We start from the raw sequence: 22,549 nt of genomic DNA on the forward strand, positions 1-22,549 counted from the left end.
TCAAAAAAAAAAAAAAACAACAAAAAAGGCATTTCCAGTATTTGGAGACTGACTACATGATTTTGGAATAAGGAAGATGAGAAGAAACATTACAGTTGAGGTTTTGGGGGATCTCTTCAGAAGAAATTGGAACAATGGGAAGAAAACCTGGATTGATTTCTTTAAATTTTTTAATTTATTTTTTATTTTTTTTTTGGTATTTGTTAGCCAAGATATCAAGGTGGGTTTGGGACTTAATGAGTTTGGAGGGCTGATAACCTTAAAATATTGGCTAAATCCTAGGTGAGACATTAATAGTAAAACCAGTACAGAATAACAATAGCATTCATATTATTGATGATTATAAAAGTAGATATATCTGCTGTACAATATTGTGCCTATAGTTAACAATACTGTATTGTGCACTTAAAATTTTGTTAAAAGGGTAGATCTTATGCTGTTTCTAAAATTAAAAAAAAAAGTAGAGAGGCTTTTTAAATTTAACTGAAAAAAAATTTTTTTGAGACGGAGTCTTGCTCTGCTGCCCAGGCTGGAGTGCAGTAGTGTGATCTTGGCTCACTGCAACCTTTGCCTCCCGCGTTCAAGCAATTCTCCTGCTTCAGCCTTCCAAGCAGCTGGGACTACAGGCGTGTACCACCATGCCTGGGTAATTTTTGTATTTTTAGTAGAGACAGAGTTTTGATAGGTTGGCCAGGCTGGTCTTGAACTTCTGACCTCAGGTGATCCGCCTGCCTTAGCCTCTCAAAGTGCTGGGATTATAGGGGTGAGCCACTGCACCTGGCTGAAAGGATTTTTTTTTTTAAAGGTGATCATTGGTCTTAGGTTTGTAGATGATGAGTTCTCCTAACGATTCTGGAGTTCCTTAGTCCCTCTCTTAGGAACTAACTTTCAAACACTTCCTTATTACTGAAATTAGAATTATAAATCTTAACAGTGGATCTGTAAACATGTAAGGCATGGAGAACAAAAGCTGTTTCACAAATATCATAGTGAATGCAGTGAAGAGGGTCTATATAGATTTCTTAAGTTATCTGAGTAGCATAATTCATTACAAATGTAAAAGAAGTCTAATGATGACTAGTACACTGTTGGTGACATGAAAACCCATCAAAACATGTCAAAATTGAATAATGTCATTTCACAATCATTGATGTAAAATCACTGGGTCCATTTTTAGGCTTTTCTTCAGAAAATTTAATTCTTCACATGTAAGGGAGACAATAGATGAGGATGAAGATGTGCGGGCTGAGAGATTGCGAGTTGAGAGTGGTGCGGCTGAATTTGACCTGGTCCAACTTTACCGTCTCACAAAGACCTACCAACTTATCCACAAAAAGATTATAGCTGTAAACAACATCAGCATTGGGATACCTGCTGGAGAGGTAAGAAACTGTGTTTTGTTTCTAACTGTCCTTTTCATTGGCATACTGTGTGACAAATTAAAATCTTAATTATTGACCAGGCACAGTGGCTCATGCCTATAATCTTAGCACTTTGGGAGGCCAAGGTGGGGCGGATCACTTGAGGTCAGGAGTTTGAGATCAGCCTGACCAACGTGGTGAAACCACGTCTCTACTAAAAATATAAAAATTAGGCATGGCGGCACACGTCTGTAGTTCCAGCTACTCGGGAGGCTGAGGTACGAGTATCACTTGAACGTGGGAGGTGGAGGCTGCAGTGAGCTGAGATTGTACCACTGCACTCCAGCTTGGGTGACAGTGATTCTGCCTCAAAAAAGGAAAGAAAAAAATCTTAATTATTTTTCCGTAATTTTTTTCTAGAAATATAAAAGTTAATCTGAATATTTCCATGGGAAAAAATACACACACGCATATAGATACACATACACACACACATATATATGTATATGTATACACATATAGAGTCATCCCTCCATATCCATGGGAGATTGGTTCCAGGACCCCCAAGGATATAAAAATCCACAGAAATCCACAGATGCTCAAGTCCCTGATATAAAATAATGTAGTATTGCATATAATCTATGCACATCCCAATGTATACTTTAAGTAATCTCTAGATTACTTACAATACCCAATGCAATGTAAATGATATGTAAATAGTTGTTATCGTGTATTGTTTAGGGAATAAGAACACAGGAATTCTGTACATGTTCAGTACAGATGCTTTCCCCCCCCTGAATATTTTCAATCCATAGTTGGTTGGATCTAAAGGTTAGAAACCCAGGGATAAGGAGGGCTGACTGTGTATATAATTTACATATGTCCAGGTATTAGGTTAGTGCCAAAGTTAATATTATTTACCCTATGAGTCTTCCCGCTTGGCAGAGGGAATTCAACAAGTCCTACCACACAGCAAGTCCTGAGCCCCTTCCTAAACTACTGTATACTTGCTCTGGGGTAGACTTTGGTCAGGAAGCCTGTTCAAGGTGCTGTCTTCACCCTTTCATTTCCAGTCCTCCTCAAAAAACATCATAAAGACATAAGTTTTTGGAAGTGAGGTCCTAGGACTGCATCTATTTGTTTATATTCTTGCCCTTCTCACAGAAGCAATATTAAAGCAGCATTGAAAAGAGAAAGCAAATATGGCTGTGCCACTTAGTTTTCCAAGCAGAGCTGCAAACTACACGCATCAAATTTATTTGACAGTACAAAGAAACTATTGCCTCAATAGCTTATTCAGTAAAGTTGTGATTTTGTGTGAATAATGTGAAATCTATAAATATAATTACTTTGTTGGGTTAGTAGATCTTATTTGTGGGGTATTTTATCATGTCACATAGAGGGATGATATAACATAATATGTAAAATAGGTCGTGTGTGTGTGTGTGTGTGTGTGTGTGTGTAGATATATACACACAAATGTTCAGTGGTTAAAGGAAAAAGAATACATAGTATCCATTTGTTTTAAAAGAGGAAGTTTTATCAAGAGCACTACACTAGCCATGAATAATTCCAGTGATTTATTTATCTTGGTAATTTATTTCACCCAGGGAGAAGAGGGAGAGATATAAAAGCAGTATGTCATTGGTTTGGATTAAGGTTTACATCTTCTTTTTCTCCCTGAAACCAGTGTTTTGGCCTTCTTGGAGTGAATGGAGCAGGAAAGACCACTATATTCAAGATGCTGACAGGAGACATCATTCCTTCAAGTGGAAACATTCTGATCAGAAATAAGACTGGGTATGAAAAACTAATGCTTCGATTTACTGAGTACAAAGTACTTCAATGAGAAAAATAATTGAAATGAACATTTAATGTTATTTTGAGGTTATATTATTCAATCATTTGGGGAGAACAAAGCTATTAAGGTGGGTGGAAATGTTTAAACTTTTAAATGTGAATCTGATAGTGGGATTATTTTATCTCTTTTTATCAAAGTCATTGACCACCATGACCAAAATAGAGCTACCTTCCCAGCATTTGGGAACCAGGAGGGATAAATCTTTTGAAATTCATCTGTGTTTTTGATTCTCTCAATTCAGATCTCTGGGTCACGTTGATTCTCACAGCTCATTAGTTGGCTACTGTCCTCAGGAAGATGCCTTAGATGACCTGGTAACTGTGGAAGAACATTTGTATTTCTATGCCAGGGTACATGGAATTCCAGAAAAGGATATTAAAGAAGTGAGTACAAGCGTGAAAAACTACTTAATTTGAAACCATTATTGTTTCTGCTTCTGTCCCATGCCCCACCGCACCCCACTATCCCCCCTGCCCCACCATTTTCCCACAAAACCACCGGGAAAACTATGTCATTTTCCTTCTGGCAGTGGCAATGGCAGTGAGTCCCTCTTAGTTTGGTCATGTGTATTATATATGCACCTATGAAATTAGCTTTAGAAACTCCTTGGCCTGTGTTTGTTCAGTTACCCTTTTAAGAACTATTAAACAGAGGATCACACTTGTGTTAGGCTCTGGGCTGAGCATTGGTTGGTGATGCCTGTACGTCTTGTAGTGTTTGGATGAGCACTGACACAAAGAGTTAATGGCAAAATGCCCAAGTAAAATAGATTAGTTTCCACTTTGGTTTTTAATCTATGGCTTTATATCTCACTGCAACTATTTGCCATTTTAATGAGATGGCTAACCCTTAGGGCAGTTTCTTCTACTTTTGCAATCCTGAGGACCTGTTGTTTAAGTTTAACCAGGATTTCATTATTTGCCAGGACTATTTAACTACAGAAATAACTACAAGAACCCATGATTCCTAATGTGCTAATGTTTTGATACTAGGTCAGTTTTAAATAGATTGAAAGCCTTTATGACAACTCACCCCTCAGTAAGAAGAAAGAGGAAGCAGCAATAACAGTCAGTGAGAACCTTGCCTTGTGAATTCTGTTTTAGCTCTATTAAGCCTTACTAGAGAATCTTGTGGTAATGCAGCAAAAAGTTCAATCTGCAATTGTAAACACACACACACATTTGATGGGGGAGGGAATCCCATCTGAAAATGAACCTCCAAAGAATCTCTTCAAATAAACTATTAATCTTAAAGTGATTCTTTGAAAATAAAAATAAAATCTAGTTGAATTTAAGTGTTTTCATTTATTTTTTTCCAGATATATTCTCCATGATGAAATTTTCTTTTCATGAGCATCTTTTTTTCCATTTCGTGCTTTGAGGGTTTTGGCACAGGAAGGTCAACCTAACTCCTCTTTTATTGCCCACAGACTGTTCATAAACTCCTTAGGAGACTTCACCTGATACCCTTCAAGGACAGAGCTACCTCCATGTGCAGTTATGGCACAAAAAGAAAATTATCCACTGCACTAGCTTTGATAGGGAAACCTTCCATTCTACTGCTGGTAAGAGAATCATTCTTTTAAAAGGCCACTCCGTAATTAGAACAGCATATCTGATTGTATGTGTTAACATTTCATCATCATGATTGCAGTCAACATTTATGGAGGTCTCACTATGTGTTAGCTATTGTACAAAGCACTTTATGTACACTGTCTCAATAAAGGAGTTTATATCAGCAAATAATTTGTTACCACAACAATATGCCCTCAAAAATGTTTTATCTGAAAGCAATGGCTTAGTGCATTTCAGAGGAAACACTGGCATGGAAATGGGAAGTGAAACAAATTCAAGGTACTCAAGTAAGTTATGGAATATGGTAGAATTTGATTCCCATCTATTGAAGAAATCATCTCTCTTTTTCTGTTAGGAACTGAGTAGGTAAACTCATATTTTCCAGCTTCTACTATGGAGGACAGGCACATTTTAGGACAATGTGTTGTACTAAAATTTTATTTCCTTGTTGCTTAAAAATATGAGTTATCTAGCTTAGGACGTGATGCATACCATCCTATTTCATCTGAATGGGGGGTGGTGTAGGATGGGGAAGAAATGCATTCCACGTTTACATTTTTCTTAAGAGATGGAAAATTTAATTGATCACCTGGAAATATAAATTACACATAGTAGTAATGTTAATATTTTGCACCTCAAGTCTAACTTTTTTTTTTTTTTTTGAGACGGAGTCTTGCTCTGCCGCCCGGGTTGGAGTGCAGTGGCAGGATCTCAGCTCACTGCAAGCTCCGCCTCCTGGGTTTCCGCCATTCTCCTGCCTCAGCCTCCCGAGTAGCTGGGACTACAGGCGCCCGCCACCTCGCCCGGCTAGTTTTTTTGTATTTTTAGTAGAGACGGGGTTTCACCGTGTTAGCCAGGATGGTCTCGATCTCCTGACCTCGTGATCCGCCCGTCTCGGCCTCCCAAAGTGCTGGGATTACAGGCTTGAGCCACCGCGCCCGGCCTAACTTTGTAAAAGGGTGTTTATTTCAGAGAAATATACTTGCCCTTATTTTGGAAAATCCCCTTCATTCAAGGACCTCCAAACTCTGAAAGAGCCTTAACTATAAGGAATCATAATACAGTTATAAGTCACCACATTATTCCAGGGATTAAGTCATACAGTGGATCAAATCATTTAAACTGCCAGATAGAATGATGCACAGCCCATCTTTCTATGATACCAGAAGCTTATAATGCATTATATCTCTGCCAATCGATGCTTATAATGGAATTCTATTGTGTAAATGTTCCTTAAAATTGAACAAAACAATCCTTAGACACCTCTGTGAAATAACAAATGTAGAGTACTTTAAAATGTTAAACGTTTAATGTAAACATTATGTATTAATGAACCAAAATGAAATATTGACTATGAAAGATACCAAGTTTTCTTCTACATGCATTTACTAAATATGCTATCTTCTTCAAAAATAGGAGGAGTGACAATGTATCCTTTGTTTCCCCAAATTAACACTCATTTCTTTATTTTTAAAAAATTATTTAACTACTATTTTAATTGACACATAATATTTTATACATATTTATGTAGTGTGATATTTTGATTCCTGTATACAATATGTAATGATCAAATCAGAGTAATTAGCTTATCTATCACCTCAAATATGTATCATTTCCTTGTGCTGCGAACATTCAAAATCCTTTCTTCTAACTATTTGGAAATATACAATAAATTATTGTTAATTATAGTCATGCTGCAGTGCTATAGACCACTGGAACTTATTCCTCTTGTCTAGCTGTAATTTTGTATTCATTAACCAATCTCTCTCTATCCTCCTCTCCCCACCATGCCCCCAGCCTCTAGTAACCATTATTCTCCTCTCTACTTCTATGAACTCAACTATATTAGCTTCCACATAACCCATTCCTTTCTTTAGATTTAACACCATGCTGTAAATACAAGCCTCTAGTTATGTACATATGTACATATTTTTTGTTACAAATATATTTTTTAAATTTTTACCTAATCTTGACCTGTAATGTGTCAAAATCTGTTATTGTGTGTTTAGATGATCTACTGCTACATTTTCTAATTTTATGTCTGAATGATTTTTCATAACATCATTTACTTTGAAAAATAATGTATATCTTTCTACTTGGCAATTTCTACAAATCTTGTTTTTATTTCCTAAGGAGTGTTAAATTTCAATTAATAACAGAAAACTAAAAATATACCTCAAATAAATTTACTGAAATATCAAATTATGTTCTTTCTGCTTCACATAGCATATTATCACTCATAGCCACAATTCTGCTATCAGGACCCAGGTGGTAATCTTGTTGATGTGGCTTATATATGTGGCAAGGTAGAATTAAATATAAGAGCTCTACTTTGCCAGTAATGGAAGTGGAATTTTTTTCCAAAGAAACATAAGAGACAGATGTAAAGTAACAGGGTGTCAACTTAACTGAGACACTTTTTAAAACAGATTGACAATTTTAAATGATTAATTTTGAGCTTTTTGACAGCAGCAGAAAGAAGCCTATTAAGTATAAAACGAGTTAGTCACAGGACCTCGAAAAGGGTTTCTGTTCTAGGGAAGTGAAATGCAGTAATTCATGAAAAGAACTTCATCAAAAATTAATTTGATAAATTTTTCTTGTAACTTTCCATTAAGGATGAGCCAAGCTCTGGGATGGATCCGAAGTCGAAACGGCACCTCTGGAAGATCATTTCAGAAGAAGTACAGAACAAATGTTCCGTCATCCTCACATCTCACAGGTAAACTGAGTGAAATCTTTAAAGTGAATCCACACAATCTTAGGATGACAGATGGGCAAAGGTAATCCTGTATAACACACACATATATATATTTATATATAATTACTTATATATGTGTTATATATGTGTATATATGCTATACAGGATTACCTATATACTTATATACGTTATATATAACACATATATATAACACACACACACACACATATATATATATGACAAATGCCCACAGTTGAATCATACTATTTTATGTTTATAGTAGTAGGAGCAAGTCAGGCAGGTTTCATGGTGAGAATATAGTTCCTGTGGTGGGACAGAGTCTAAGGTCTCAGCAATCTTTTCAACATCGAATTTCTCATAACTTACGGCCCTCTTAACTCATCTGTGGCTCCTTATTGCCTGTCAAATAAAGTTCAGAATCCTTAGGCTCAACATGCAAGGCTTTCCATTCTATGGCCTCATCTAAATGCTCAGTCTTTTTACCCTGCAACACCCTCTTCTATCAGTCAATCTGAATGACTCCTGGTTCTACATTCTTCCCATCTCCATACCCTTTCCCATCTCCAAGCCCCTTCTTTGGCTGTGCTTTCAACATGATTTTTTTTTTTTTTTTTTGAGAGAGTCTCACTCTGTCACCCAGGCTGGAGTGCAGTGGCACAACAACTGCTCACTGCAACCTCCGCCTCCCAGGTTCAAGTAATTCTCCTGCCTCAGCCTCTCACGTAGCTGGGACTACAGGCGGCCACCACCATGCCCAGCTAATTTTTGTATTTTTAGTAAAGGCAGGGTTTCAGCATGTTGGCCAGGCTGGTCTCAAACTCCTGACCTCAAATGATCCACCCACCTTGGCCTCCCAAAACGCTGGGATTACAGGCATGAGCCACTACATCTGGCCTGAAATGGTCTTTTCACAAAATCTCTCCAAGTTCTAATCTTACCAGTCCTTCCAGAACCAGCTCACATGCCTCTCCTCCACAAAGCAGACAAGTATAAGAGACACTAAATCATTTTATCCGTGCCTCTGTTATGAGGATGGCCTTGTCTTACAATTTGTATTAAGTTTATGTTTGCATTATAATTGTCATATAGGAGAAAAAGTATTAGATTTGCTTATTATCAAGAGATCTGTTTATATCATAGTTTGCCCCAGCACAGTGGAGCCAATCATTTAATTTCCATTGGCTTTTGTATGAGGCCGACAGGGTAATACCCAAAATCACCTCCAATTATCATAGAACATGAAATTAGACACTGTATAATCAAGTACAGGCTAACTAGTTATAAATCCAAAAATAGGAAAGCCAACAGAATATGGGGTACGTGGCATAATGGAAAAAACTTAGTGTTATTTTGAAAACATTTCTGAGGAAGTGTAGGTCTTGAATCAAAGCTTGAAAGAAATCGTAGGTTTGATTTGGGGGGTATTCCAGGTGAGAGAAAGACGGTCTCGAGTTTTAGAAGAAACAGTAATAAACCCTATCTGAAGACATTTAATTTATATTTTAAAAGATTGGTTTTTGTTCTCCTTTAAAAGAACTAAAAACTAAAAGAGAATCAAGAAACTAGGCCAGGTACGGTGGCTCATGCCTGTAATCCCTGGACTTTGTGGGGGGCCGAGGCAGGAGGATCACTTGAGCCCAGGAGTTCAAGACCCAGCCTGAGCAACATGGCAAGACCCCCAGGTCTACAAAAAAAAAATTAAAATTAAAATATTAGCCAGACGTGGTGGTGCACGTCTGTCGTCCCAGCTACTCAGGAAGCTGAGACAGGAGGATTACTGGAGTAAAGGAGGTCAGGGCTACAGTGAGCCATGTTGAAGTCACTGCACTCGAGCCTGGGCAACAGAGTAACATCCTATCTCAAAAAAAAAAAAAAAAGAAAAAAGAAAAGAAAAATACTAAAATAGTATTTCCAAGTGCCATAATGAAACAATTATGCTTATGCTCATGAACTTCAACCCAAGTTTTCTGTGTCCTGAATGCTAATATGATCCTGCTTTGTCTTTTAGCATGGAAGAATGTGAAGCTCTCTGTACCAGGTTGGCCATTATGGTGAATGGAAAGTTCCAATGTATTGGATCTTTGCAGCACATAAAGAGCAGGTGAAGAACAAATGCAGTGTTTAACAGGAGTGTGGGGTCATCAGTCTAATGGTGCTCACTCAGATTCAAGGATTATCTCAGCAGCCCGAGTAGTAAAACTAGAATGGACAATATAATCTTTGGAAGCTAGTCATTGACTCACCTTAAATTTAAATTATTTTATTGGGAATTTTATGAATTTTTCCTTAAATATTTTAGTTAACTTATAAATTTAACTCATAAATGTATTTTAGTTAATGCATAAATTTAGAAGGCCAAAACTGAAAAAGAAAAAAAAAAATTCACAACCAAAATACTCTCAGGTGGAAGTTCTAGAGTTTACCCAATAATAAATTAGAACTTGACAAGTAAATGAAGGCATAGATTGTATCTAGCATGTTCATTTGCCATTTGCACAGTCTTTCAGTAAGCTACCTAACATTCATACCACATTCAAAACCTTTCAATCAAGAGTACATTGGAGAAATGTGCATAAATATCATACCACTATCAAATTTAATAGTTCATATACACCAGAGTGTATATGCATTTATACATATCCATGTTAATCTCCAAAATTCAGAATATTTTATGCTTTTCTCTATAACAAGTTGACTTTCTTGCAAGATAGTATTAACCAAGATAAGGAAAAGAGGATGAAAGAGGCATTATGTTGCTCCTAGAGAGTCTGTTGTGACTTCTTTATAAACTGTATTCTTGGTGCAAACAGTTAGCTAGCATATTGATTTAATATTTATTTTTAAAACCCCAATAACATTAATTTTTATTGATGACACCAAATCTCCAATGACCTGCTTATCAAGATCTCGCTTACTTAAATTAGAATGCATTTAACTTTACAAGTGTATTGTAAAGACCATCGCCACTATGAAGAAACTGCAACTAACGGGCAAAATAACCAGCTAGCATCATAATGACAGGATCAAATTCACACATAACAATATTAACCTTAAATGTAAACGGGCTAAATGCCCCAATTAAACAGACTGCCAAATTGGATAAAGAGTCAATACCCATCAGTGTGCTATACTCAGGAGACGCATCTCATGTTCAGAGACACACATAGACTCAAAATAAGTGGATGGAGGAATAGTTACCAACCAAATGAAAAGCAAACAAACAAACAAACAAAAGGCAGGGGTTGCAATCCTAGTCCCTAATAAAATAGACTTTAAACCAACAAAGACCAAAAGAGACAAAGTAGGGCCTTACCTAATAGTAAAGGGATCAATGCAACAAGAAGAGCTAACTAGCCTAAATATATATGCACCCAATACAGGAGCACCCAGATTCATAAAGCAAGTTCTTAGAGACCTACAAAGAGACTTAGACTCCCACACAATCACAGTGGAAGATTTTAACACCCCACTGTCAATATTAGACAGATCAATGAGACAGAAAATTAATAAGGATATTCAGGACATGAAGTCAGCTCTTGACCAAGTGGACCTAATAGACATCTATAGAACTCTCCCCCCGAAATCAACAGAATATACATTCTTCTCAGCACCACATCACTATTCTAAAATGGACCACATAATTGGAAGTAAAACACTCCTCAACAAATGCAAAAGAACAGAAATCATAACAAGCAGCCCCTCAGACCACAATGCAATCAAATTTAAGAAACTCACTTAAAACCACACAATGACATGGAAACTGAACAACCTGCTCCCGAATGACTACTGGCTAAATAATGAAGTTAAGGCAAAACTAAATAAGTTATGTGAAACCAATGAGAACAAAGATACAACATACCAGAATCCCTGGCACACAGCTAAAGCAGTGTTTAGAGGGAAATTTATAGCACTGAATGACCACAGGAGAAAGTGGGAAAGATCTAAAATTGACACCCTAACATATCAGTTAAAATAATTAGAGAAGCAAAAGAAAAGAAGTTCAAAAGCTACCAGAATATAAGAAATAACTAAGATCAGTGCAGAACTGAAGGAGATAGAGACTCGAAAAACCTTTCAAAAAATCAATGAATCGAGGAGCTGTTTTTTTGAAGATTACCAAAATGGACTCCTAGCCAGACTAATAAAGAAGAGAAGAATCAAACAGACACAATAAAAAATGATAAAGAGGAGATCACCACTGATCCCACAGAAATACAAACTACCATCAGAGAATACTATAAACACCTATACAAAAATAAACTAGAAAATCTAGAAAAGATGGATAAATTCCTGAACACATACACCCTCCCAAGACTAAACCAGGAAGAGTCAAATACGTGAATAGACTAATAAAATGTTTTGAAATTAAGGCAGTAATTAATAGCTTACCAACCAAAAAAAGCCCAGGACCAGATGGATTCACAGCCTAATTCTATCAGAGGTACAGAGAGGAGCTGGTACCATTCCTTCTGAAACGATTCCAATCAATAGAAAAAGAGGGACTCCTCCCTAAATCATTTTACAAGTCCAGCATCATCCTGATACCAAAACCTGGCAGAGACACAACAAAAAAAGAAAATTTCAGGCCAGTATCCTTGATGAACATCAATGCGAAAATCCTCAATAAAATACTTGCAAACTGAATCCAGCATAACATCAAAAAGCTTATCCACCATGATCAAGTGGGCTTCATCTCTGGGATGCAAGGCTGGTTCAACGTATGCAAATCAATAAACATAATCCAGCATATAAACAGAACCAATGACAAAAACCACATGATTATCTCAATAGATGCAGAATAGGCCTTCAATAAAATTCAACACCCCTTCATGCTAAAAACTCTCAATAAACCAGGTATTGATGGAATGTATCTCAAAATAATGAGAGCTATTTATGACAAACCCACAGCCAATATCATACCAAATGGGCAAAATCTGGAAGCATTCCCTTTGAAAACCAGCACAAGACAAGGATGCCCTCTCTCACCACTCCTATTCAACATAGTATTGGAAGTTCTGGCCAGAGCAATCAGGCAAGAGAAAGAAATAAAGGGTATTCAAATAGGAAGAGAGGAAGTCAAATTGTCTCTGTTTGCAGGTGACATGATTGTATATTTAGAAAACTCCATTGGCTCAGTCCAAGATCCCCTTAAGCTGAAAAGCAACTTCAGCAAAGTCTCAGGATACAAAATCAATGTGCAAAAATCACAAGCACTCCTATACACCAAGAACAGACAAACAGAACCAAATCATGAGTGAACTCCCATTCACAATTGCTATAAAGAGAATAAAATACCCAGGAATCCAACTTACAAGGGATGTGAAGGACCTCTTCAAGGAGAACTACAAACCACTGCTCAACGAAATAAGAGAGGACACAAACAAATGGAAAAACATTCCATGCTCATGGATAGGAAGAATCAATATCATGAAAATGGCCATACTGCCCAAAGTAATTTACAGATTGAGTGCTATCCCCATCAAGTTACCATTGCCTTTCTTCATAGAATTAGAAAAAAACTACTTTAAATTTCATCTGGAACCAAAAAAAGAGCCCGTTTAGCCAAGACAATCCTGAGCAAAGAGAACAAAACTGGAAGTATCACGCTACCTGACTTCAAACTATACTACAAGACTGCAGTAACCAAAACAGCATCATACTGGTACCAAAACAGATATATAGACCAATGGAACAGAACAGAGGCCTCAGCAATAATGCCATACATCTACAACCATCTGATCTTTGACAAACCTGACCAAAACAAGCAATGGGGAAAAGATTCCCTATTTAATAAACAGTGTTGGGAAAACTGGCTAGCCATATGCAGAAAACTGATATTGGACCCCTTCCTTACACCTTATACAAATATTAACTCAAGATGGGTTAAAGACTTAAACATAAGACATAAAACCATAAAAACCCTAGAAGAAAATCTAGGCAATACCATTCAGGACATAGGCAAGGGCAAAGTCTTCATGACTAAAACACCAAAAGCAATGGCAACAAAAGCCAAAATATACAAATGGGATCTAATTAAACTAAAGAACTTCTGCACAGCAAAAGAAACTATCATCAGAGTGAACAGGCAACCTACATAATGGGAGAAAATTTTTGAAATTTATCCATCTGACAAACGGCTAATATCCAGAATCTACAAAGAACTTAAATTTACAAGAAAAAAACAAACCCCATCAAAAAGTGGGCAAAGGAGATGAACAGACACTTCTCAAAAGAAGACATTTATGTGCCAACAAACATGAAAAAAAGCTCATCATCACTGGCCATTAGAGAAATGCAAATCAGAGCCACAATGACATACCATCTCACGCCAGTTAGAATGGTGATCATTAAAAAGTCAGGAAACAACAGATTCTGGAGAGGATGTGGAGAAGCAGGAACACTTACACTGTTGGTGGGAGCGTAAATTAGTTCAACCATTGTGGAAGACAGTGTGGTGATTCCTCAAGGATGTAGAATCAGAAATACCATTTGACCCAGCAATCCCATTACTGGGTATATACCCAAAGGATTATAAATCATTCTATTATAAAGACACATGCACATGTATATTTACTGCAGCACTGTTCACAATAGCAAAGACTTGGAACCAACCCAAATGCCCATCAACTATACATTAGATAAAGAAAATGTGGCACATATACAACAAGGAATACTATGGAATACTATGGTGTATATGTGCCACATAAAAAGGATGAGTTCATGTCCTTTGCAGGGATATGGATAAAGCTGGAAACCATCATTCTCAGCAAACTAACACAAGAACAGAAAACCAAACATCACATGTTCCTACTCATAAGTGGGAGCTGAACAATGAGAACACATGGATACAGGGAGGGGAACATCATACACTGGGGCCTGTTGGGGGGTTGGGGGGCTAGGGGAGGGAGAGCATTAGGAGAAATACCTAATTGGTATTAGGAGAAATTGGTATTAGGAGAAATATTTAATTGGGTACAGCAAACCACCATGGCAGATGTACACCTATGAAACAAACCTGCACATTCTTCTTTTTTTGTGTTTATTATTATTACTATAAGAAGAAAAAAAGGAAAGTATTTAACTGCAGAAATTGACATCCATTGCAAATTCATGAATGTCATAGAAAGCCAAGATTTTATGTTTTCTTTTCAACTCAATTTTTGTCCAAAGACTCTGATTTTATATAGAGGTAGAAATAAATAAAAAATCATAGCAGTGCACTATTTCCAGTTTGCAACATGTCCTGAACTTTTATGGCAAAATGATAGTCTTTATATAAAGAAAAGGGGCTATAATGGTTGGCTTGGGTCCTGTTTCATTATCTAGAATTCCAGAGGAGCTATTTCAGCAAAATGTAACTCATATCATATTTTGCACTTTTTCTTTCTAGGTTTGGACGAGGATTTACTGTCAAAGTTCACTTGAAGAATAACAAAGTGACCATGGAGACCCTCACGAAGTTCATGCAGCTGCACTTTCCAAAAACATACTTAAAAGTAAGTGATTGATGGCTGGGTGCAGTGGCTCATGCCTGTAATCCCAGCACTTTGGGAGGCCGAGGCGGGTGATCACTTGAGGTCAGGAGGTCAAGACCAGCCTGGCCAACAAGGTGAAACCCCGTCTCTACAAACAATACAAAAATTAGCTGGGTGTGGTGGCACACACCTGTAATCCCAGCTGCTCGAGAGGCTGAGGCAGGAGATTTGCTTGAAACTGGGAGGCGGAGGTTGCAGTGAGTCAAGATCACGCCACTGCACTCCAGCCTGGGTGACAAAGCGAGACTCTATCTAAAAAAATAAAACAGAAACCAACCATATAAATGATTATCTTGCCTTATGATCTTGACTAGTTTTGATGGTAATGTCATAGCAACATTTGTGATTTCGAAGTTGACTACAGCTTTATTATTAATCTTAATATACAGATTAGTTCAAGATGCGTAAGATATGCCAAAGCATACTGAGTATGAACAAATAGCATCTTCAATTAATTATATTTTTTTGTACTTATTTAAAGTTAACACAGTCCTTTCACATACATATATTTTTGTTTCTTCCTCACAAAGGATTTATGATCATATTGTATTCATTTTCAAGTTGTATACCTTGCTAATCTACTCATTATATATATTAGGGAACTGAGGAATGACAGGTATTATATGACCAAGGTCATTTCTTCTTAGGCAAAAAACACAAAAAGCTACAGAGTTCCAGAATGATTATCTGGTTTGTCCCCCTCATTTGAAAGATAAGCCCACAAAAGTTGGAGCAGGACTGAGTAGAAATCAAGTCCTCAAGTTCTACACTAGATGAAATATTGTACAGTTGATGTCATCTCACATATGCACAGGCATGGGATGGACACACATAGATATATGCATATTACCTAACATAGCCCATACTTAATTAAAATAAATGTACTTGACAGGAAAAGTTATTATTACATCTTTGATATACAGGCAATTTGTAGAAGATGATGATTTCAAATGATTGTTTTTGAAAGGAAATCAGATGTGAAAGGTAATCGGATGTGGAATGATAAAAAGAAATTGGAAAGACTAGGGCTGAGGCCCAATTGTGCCCATGTGAGCAAGACATTAATCTCAGGGCCTCTTTTTTCTCATTTGTAACTAGGAATACAGGAGTGTCCCACTATTCACGGGTGATACATTTCAAGACTTCCAGTGGAAGACTGAAACTATAGATAGTACCAAATCTGGTATACACTATGCTTTTTCTTATATAGAAACAGGCAGGTAGCTTACACAACGTAGATATGCTGGACAACGGAATGATTCACATGCCAGATGGGGTGGTGCAAAATTAGATCACACTACTCAGAAAGGCATGCAATTTAAAACTTATAAATTGTTTATTTTTATATTTTTCCATTTCATAGTTTTAGGACTTGGTTGATCACAGGTAACAAATCATAGAAAGCAAAACCACAAATAAGGGATTACTACTATAATAACATCTACTTCACAAAACTGATGTGAGAATTAAATGATAAAGTGTCCATAAATTATAAGGCACGATGTTAATTTGAAGTGATTTTAGAGAAAATAAACTGCATTTAAAAAACAATTATTTTATCTTCATAAAATACCTTTGCTTCAGCCTCCCCAAGTTTGGCTAACGTCTCTAGGAAATAATAGCTTTCCTAATTCTTAAAAAAAAAAAAAAAAAAAATTTAAGACACAGGGTCTCGCTATGTTGCCCAGGCTGGAGTGCAGTGGCGGGATCATAGCTCACGGCGGCCTTGAACTCCTGGGCTCAAGGACTCCTTCCACCTCTGCCTCTCAAGTAGCTAAGCATATAGGCATGTGCCACCATGCCCCGCTAAGTTTTGTATTTTTTGTAGAGACAGAATCTCACGATGTTGCCCAGACTGGTCTTGAACTCCTGGCCTCAAGCAATCTCTCTGCCTTGGTCTCCCAAAGCACTGGGATTACAGCTGTGAGCCACCACACTGGGCCTAGCTTTCAGGATTCTTATCAAAGCTCATTTTCTATCATCTAAATTTAAATCAAATTTAAAAGTAAAAGGACATCTTTCTTGCACAAATTGTGTTGGTAGTAATGCTTTTTCTTTTAGTGGATTTCTGGGTTGAAATCTGTGTTGTTTCACTGAGTGATGAAATTACATTCTTCCCGGTCTGTTCCTCACGGGACCAGGGCTATACAAGGCAAATGCAATGATAAATAAAAAGTCGGATTTCTCCCTAGCAGACCATTCTTTACAAATCTGTGGTGGTTTCTAGATGTCTAGAAGGAAAATAGCCAAAACAATAATCTGAGAGCAAAAGTAGGTAAGATGGCCCGATTGTAAGAACAGATATAATGCAACTACATGTCGATGGGAGATGCTAAGCAATGCACAAAGCGGGAGGAGAAGGGTCTGAAATACATGGTCATGATCTGATTCATTGGGGTCACAGGGATAGATTCTGGAATAAGAAAATATCCTGATCAAACAAGTATCAGCAAAGATTGTCCCAGCTGCTTTGTGCAAGAAAGTAAGTGTACAGTGTTTCTGGGGTTCTGAAGAGGTTGTTGCAGTAACTAAGATGTGGAGTAATAAGGATCAAGTTAAGCCTATTGGTGGTGCAAATAGAGAGGAAAGGTTAACTTTGAGGGGTATTTTAAAGGAAAGAATAAATAAGAGCTGGTAACTGATTAAATATCCAGAAAAGCAAATTGTTAAAGATACTCCAAGGGAACAAGAATGGATTAAACTAAGTAGATGGTGATACTGGTGACCAAAATAAAGAAACTGAAAAGAAGTTTAGGGTGATTTGTGAAAAGGATGAACTGTCATTTGAAGGAGGTTCAATGCTTTTGAAGTCTACTGTCTTTAGCCAGTATAAATGGAACCGCTAATTTTTAGCGTTTTAGAACAATTCTAACACAAAAATGAAATTTCTTAAGATTGAGCACGGAGAAAGCTTATGTGAGCTGAGCATAATGTGACATGTGAAATACCATTCCACAGATTCTTTACCAGGCAAGATTATAATGACTGTATAACTTCACATGAATATAGAATGCTTTGGAGTTTTCATGAACTTTTAACTTTGTTTTCTCTTTGACATTCACAAAACTTTCATCTCATCTTTGCAAGCTGTTAGTTTCAAAATATACTCATTATTTATACTGTAGCATCATTTTCAGTGGAATGAACTTCAGCATTTTCCTGAACTCTTGGTAAAGTTATGTCTAGTCATGTCAATACTGCCAGACATTGCAAAATAATTTTTTTTTCCTTTGGTTCCCACAGGATCAGCACCTCAGCATGCTAGAGTATCACGTACCAGTCACAGCAGGAGGAGTCGCAAACATTTTTGATCTGCTGGAAACCAACAAGACTGCTTTAAATATTACAAACTTCTTAGTGAGTCAGACCACTCTGGAAGAGGTAAGATATATACCATGATCCATGGGCGCAACGTCACATATTAATATTATTATGCATTCTGGTTATTTCTTTCTAATGACATTCAATTTGTTTTTAATTGAATTAATATCTAATCTTGCACCTGAAAAACTTAGCAAACAGCCTAATCAATTTCTAACTTACTTTGGGGATATTTTTAAAAAGATGTGAAAGACATTAACTTTTCCATTTGATAAGACATCTGTATCCGTAAAGTTATATGTATACATAAAGAAAAAATGCCCACTATTTTCACATACATAACAAACAGCTGTTGACACTTTCCTTCCTTCTTCCATGGTAGGTTTCTTAAAGAACATTTCTATTGATTGACTTCCTGGATTAGGGTTGGATAGGGTAATTAGAATTTGGTGCCAGAACTTTAGATCTGTTAAATTCAGGCAATTAAAGTGGTAAATGCAGAATCCTTTCCATTCACTTACATTAGGTCATCCTTTATCACTTCTGTACTGTCTTAATTTTACACAGGTCAACCAACATGACACATAGAAAGTTTGATTATATCTGTCATTGGACTAGGTCTGAAAGTAAGGCCTTTAAGGGTCAGTATATGGTGCTGGATTTGATGGACAACTTTTCTTGTGGGGCTTTAGGCATTTTAATGGGGGCTTTAGACAATCGTGACTTTGCCAAAAATGAAGACTTAGTCTTCGATTTATGACCAACTACCAGCACCATGGCAAAAAAACAGACTCTCGATAGTTTTTGGGTGAAACTATGACTAATAGATTCAATGACTTTAACCAAAGTGAAAAGATCTGCCTATTAATTGGCTTACTGAACACAGTCTTAACATGGGCTTTCTATACAAATTTTATCTTAATGCATTAACTCTTGAAACCAGTGAAATTTCTCTCAACATTTCTACACAATCATTCAATAAGGGCATAGGGCTGGGCTCCTTGTTTATACCTGATAGAGATATTGATGTAGGTCATATGAATGCAGAAATGCAGCTACAGATAGTCAACTATGGCTTACGATTGACATGATTATAAATAAAATCATAGTCATAAATATGGTCATAGATATAGGTGCTATTTTCAAGCCCCAGTTAAATTTGATTTTCTGAAAGGACTCCTGGTGCAAGTGTGTATATACGTGTAGGCAGGCCCCTATAAAATCCAAATCCTAGTTTTACAAAAGTAGATTTTATAGGGGCCTGCCTACACGTATATACACGCTTGCACTAGGAGCGAGGAAGGAGAGGGAAGGAGAGAGAGGGAGAGAGAGAGAGAGAGAGAGAGAATATGAATTAACTTTCTTTCTTCCTTTGGCTTACCAGGCACTAATGGCTTTATTTTCCCTGAAAAATCAGGTTTTCATCAACTTTGCCAAAGACCAGAAGTCCTATGAAACTGCTGATACCAGCAGCCAAGGTTCCACTATAAGTGTTGACTCACAAGATGACCAGATGGAGTCTTAACACTTTCAGCAAACTCAATCTCAGCATATGACCAATGGCTTCATTTTGAAGAAAAGCCACAGAAGATACACTTCCACAAGATATCTTCATTTTAAAGTATTATACTGTATGGAAAGTTACAACTGTGTTAGACTAACAAGTAACTATAAAAGGAAATTTTTCCTTCTAAGGTCAGTGAGTATTGTTGCTACTGAAATGAATTCCTGTATACTCAACACTGTGAGCATGCTAATGTATATGCTGATGATTCTTATGCAAAGGTGAAGCCACCTCAAGATGAATATCTTAATTTATTACTTTCAATAAAAAGGCAGCTTAAAAGGCATGGATATTGGTAGTTGAAAAATAAGAGTGGAGAAGAAAAGTCAGATGGTTTGTGGCAGGTGCCACCGGGCAAGCAAACAACATAATTTATTTCCAGAAAACAACAGAATGAACATCATCATGAATACATGAATCTGCTGTGATGTGTAAACTGCTAAGGGCCAAATGAACATTTGCAGAGCAGTGGGCACAATGTTTACAATGTATGTGTATGTCACTTTCGGTACCTGTGAATGCATGGGGACGTGCTGAACCCGAAAAAGTGCCTTTCCATAAGGATGCGATAGAGAGGGAAATTTACCCTGGTGGTAAACGGAACCTAGATTCACTCCTGCCATGCCTTGCCAATAGTAAGCTGCAGGGTGGAACAAGAAGTCACTTGCTCTGGGAGGAAGGGAGGGGGGAATGGGTGTGTCAGCTGGGTAGATACAAACCCTGAAAAGAGAATCCATGTGCTGCTGGCAGGCAACATTTTTTAAAGCTCTTTCAGAAACCCTCATATTTGGGATTTCTCTTCAGGAAACATTCCTGTGGAGGGAAAATGAATATGAAGATAATTTCCAGCTAATTATCTGGGTGATCTAGAATCGTGTATATGGCTATAGGATAGACTTCTTAATAATGGCAAGTGACGTGGCCCTGGGGAAAGGTGCTTTATGTACCGTGTGTGTGTGTGTGTGCGCGTGTATGTATGTGTGTGTATGTGTGGGTGTGTATCTATACAAGTTTGTCAGCTTTGGCATGACTGTTTCAAAAACCAATAAACTCAAACTTTAGAAAAACTCATTCATGCTGTCATTTCATTTGTTAGGGAAGAGACAGGAACCTAAAAATGGGAGTCATGTTACCTGCAAAGTTTCCCTTGATCTGGCCCCTGTTGACCTCTCCACCCTCATCCCCATCTTTCTCTTTGGCCCTTTGGGATCTAGCCATGCTGGCCCCTTCCCACTCTTTCCAGTGCTCCACAGTCTTCCTCACATCCAGACCTTTGCACATGCTGTTCTCCTGCTGGGAGTGCTCTTCCCCCCACACTTTTTACCTGGCTAACAGGCTTCAGAAATGTCATACTTTCTCAGAGAAGCCAGACTGCCTGGCTTTCTCATTTTAAATCTGGTCTGCTGTTCTAATACTATATACTTTGTTGTTCCTCCCAACCTCCTACTTTTCTGTCAGAGCATGCATCATCATTTGTAATATATCCAGACTAACTACTAACTATATATATATGTATGTACATTAACAGATGGTAACACAGTTTCTTTCAGGATGCAAAATGTCTTTGCTGAATATAATATATAGACACGCCTTTTGGAGTAGAAGGTATAACTCTGAGAGCGTGGGTGTCTCCAGGGTCCCAAGTGACAAAATAGATAGCGGAGCTCCATGAAAGAATAAAAGGAATTTGTTTGTTGTTCATTGTCTTTGCTGTGGTTGGCTGGTTGTCTGCTTGTTTCTGAGCAATTGGTAGGAAAGGAAGCAAAAGAAAAGGAGAGAAGGGACATGGAGAAAGGTGGAACCAGTGAGATGGCAGAAGGCTAAATACTGAAACAGATGGAAGCCCAGTGAGAAACAGAAGTGGTTGAACAGACATTTAAAACTATGAGTATTCAAATACTTCTTGCATATTCACTCACTGTGTAGCCATGCTGTGGACGGTCCCTGACCACTGAATCTTCACTGAAGTCAGACACACTTACAAATGCTCTATGTGACTGAGTGTCGTGTGGAGACTGGAATGAAGATATGTTAATTCCTTTTTTGAAAGAGGCGCAGTACAGTGACAGCTTCATACCAGAAGCTGTCAGACCATGAGACAGGGAGATGCCAGGACATGTGTGGAGCAGAGAGCTTCTGACTTCAGCCAATCTTATCTACCTCTCAGTGGGGCAGGGAAGCCCCAGCTGGGCCCTGGACCATGATAGTAGCACCATTGTTTGAGTGATTAGTATTTTTCTCCCTCACTAGGCTTGAAACTCCATAAGGACAAAGATCTATTTTGATTTTCCTGGCTCTCCAACTGGTACCTATATATACAATAAATATTCATGGCACTCAATAAATATTTGTTGGTTAAATGAATAAATAAATGAAGGAGAAACAAAAGCGAGGCTGGCATGGTTGATATGAAAACCAAGCAACCTGATTCTGTTTAAATTTCTGAAATACGGTGAGGTTTCCCATGAGGGAGTTTATTCTAGGAGAAGAAAAGAGGATGAAAGATGGTACATGGTCCCATATTACAGATATTACAGGGAATCTGCAATGGAAGGATTTAGAATGCTACGTTTTGGTTTTGTACATTTTTTCTTTCTCTTTTTTTTCTGTT

The 22,549-nt window shown here is 37.5% G+C and overlaps 1 protein-coding gene across 1 annotated transcript in view; it reads left to right on the top strand.

Annotated features, from left to right (window-relative positions):
* ABCA12 (ATP-binding cassette, sub-family A (ABC1), member 12) overlaps window positions 1-21,002 on the top strand; it is a 228,171-nt gene extending 207,169 nt beyond the window's left edge. The window contains exons 43-51 of the mRNA XM_011932359.1: window positions 1,178-1,382; window positions 3,052-3,161; window positions 3,464-3,605; window positions 4,652-4,786; window positions 7,415-7,518; window positions 9,527-9,619; window positions 14,909-15,014; window positions 18,297-18,434; window positions 19,792-21,002. Of these exons, the coding sequence (XP_011787749.1) occupies window positions 1,178-1,382; window positions 3,052-3,161; window positions 3,464-3,605; window positions 4,652-4,786; window positions 7,415-7,518; window positions 9,527-9,619; window positions 14,909-15,014; window positions 18,297-18,434; window positions 19,792-19,899 (1,141 nt within the window). The 3' untranslated portion in view covers window positions 19,900-21,002. The remainder of the gene's footprint in view (window positions 1-1,177; window positions 1,383-3,051; window positions 3,162-3,463; window positions 3,606-4,651; window positions 4,787-7,414; window positions 7,519-9,526; window positions 9,620-14,908; window positions 15,015-18,296; window positions 18,435-19,791) is intronic.
* The last annotated feature ends 1,547 nt before the right edge of the window (window positions 21,003-22,549 follow it).

This window comes from Colobus angolensis, unplaced genomic scaffold (genome assembly GCF_000951035.1).
Source record: "Colobus angolensis palliatus isolate OR3802 unplaced genomic scaffold, Cang.pa_1.0 Scaffold95, whole genome shotgun sequence".
Lineage (NCBI taxonomy): Eukaryota > Metazoa > Chordata > Mammalia > Primates > Cercopithecidae > Colobus > Colobus angolensis.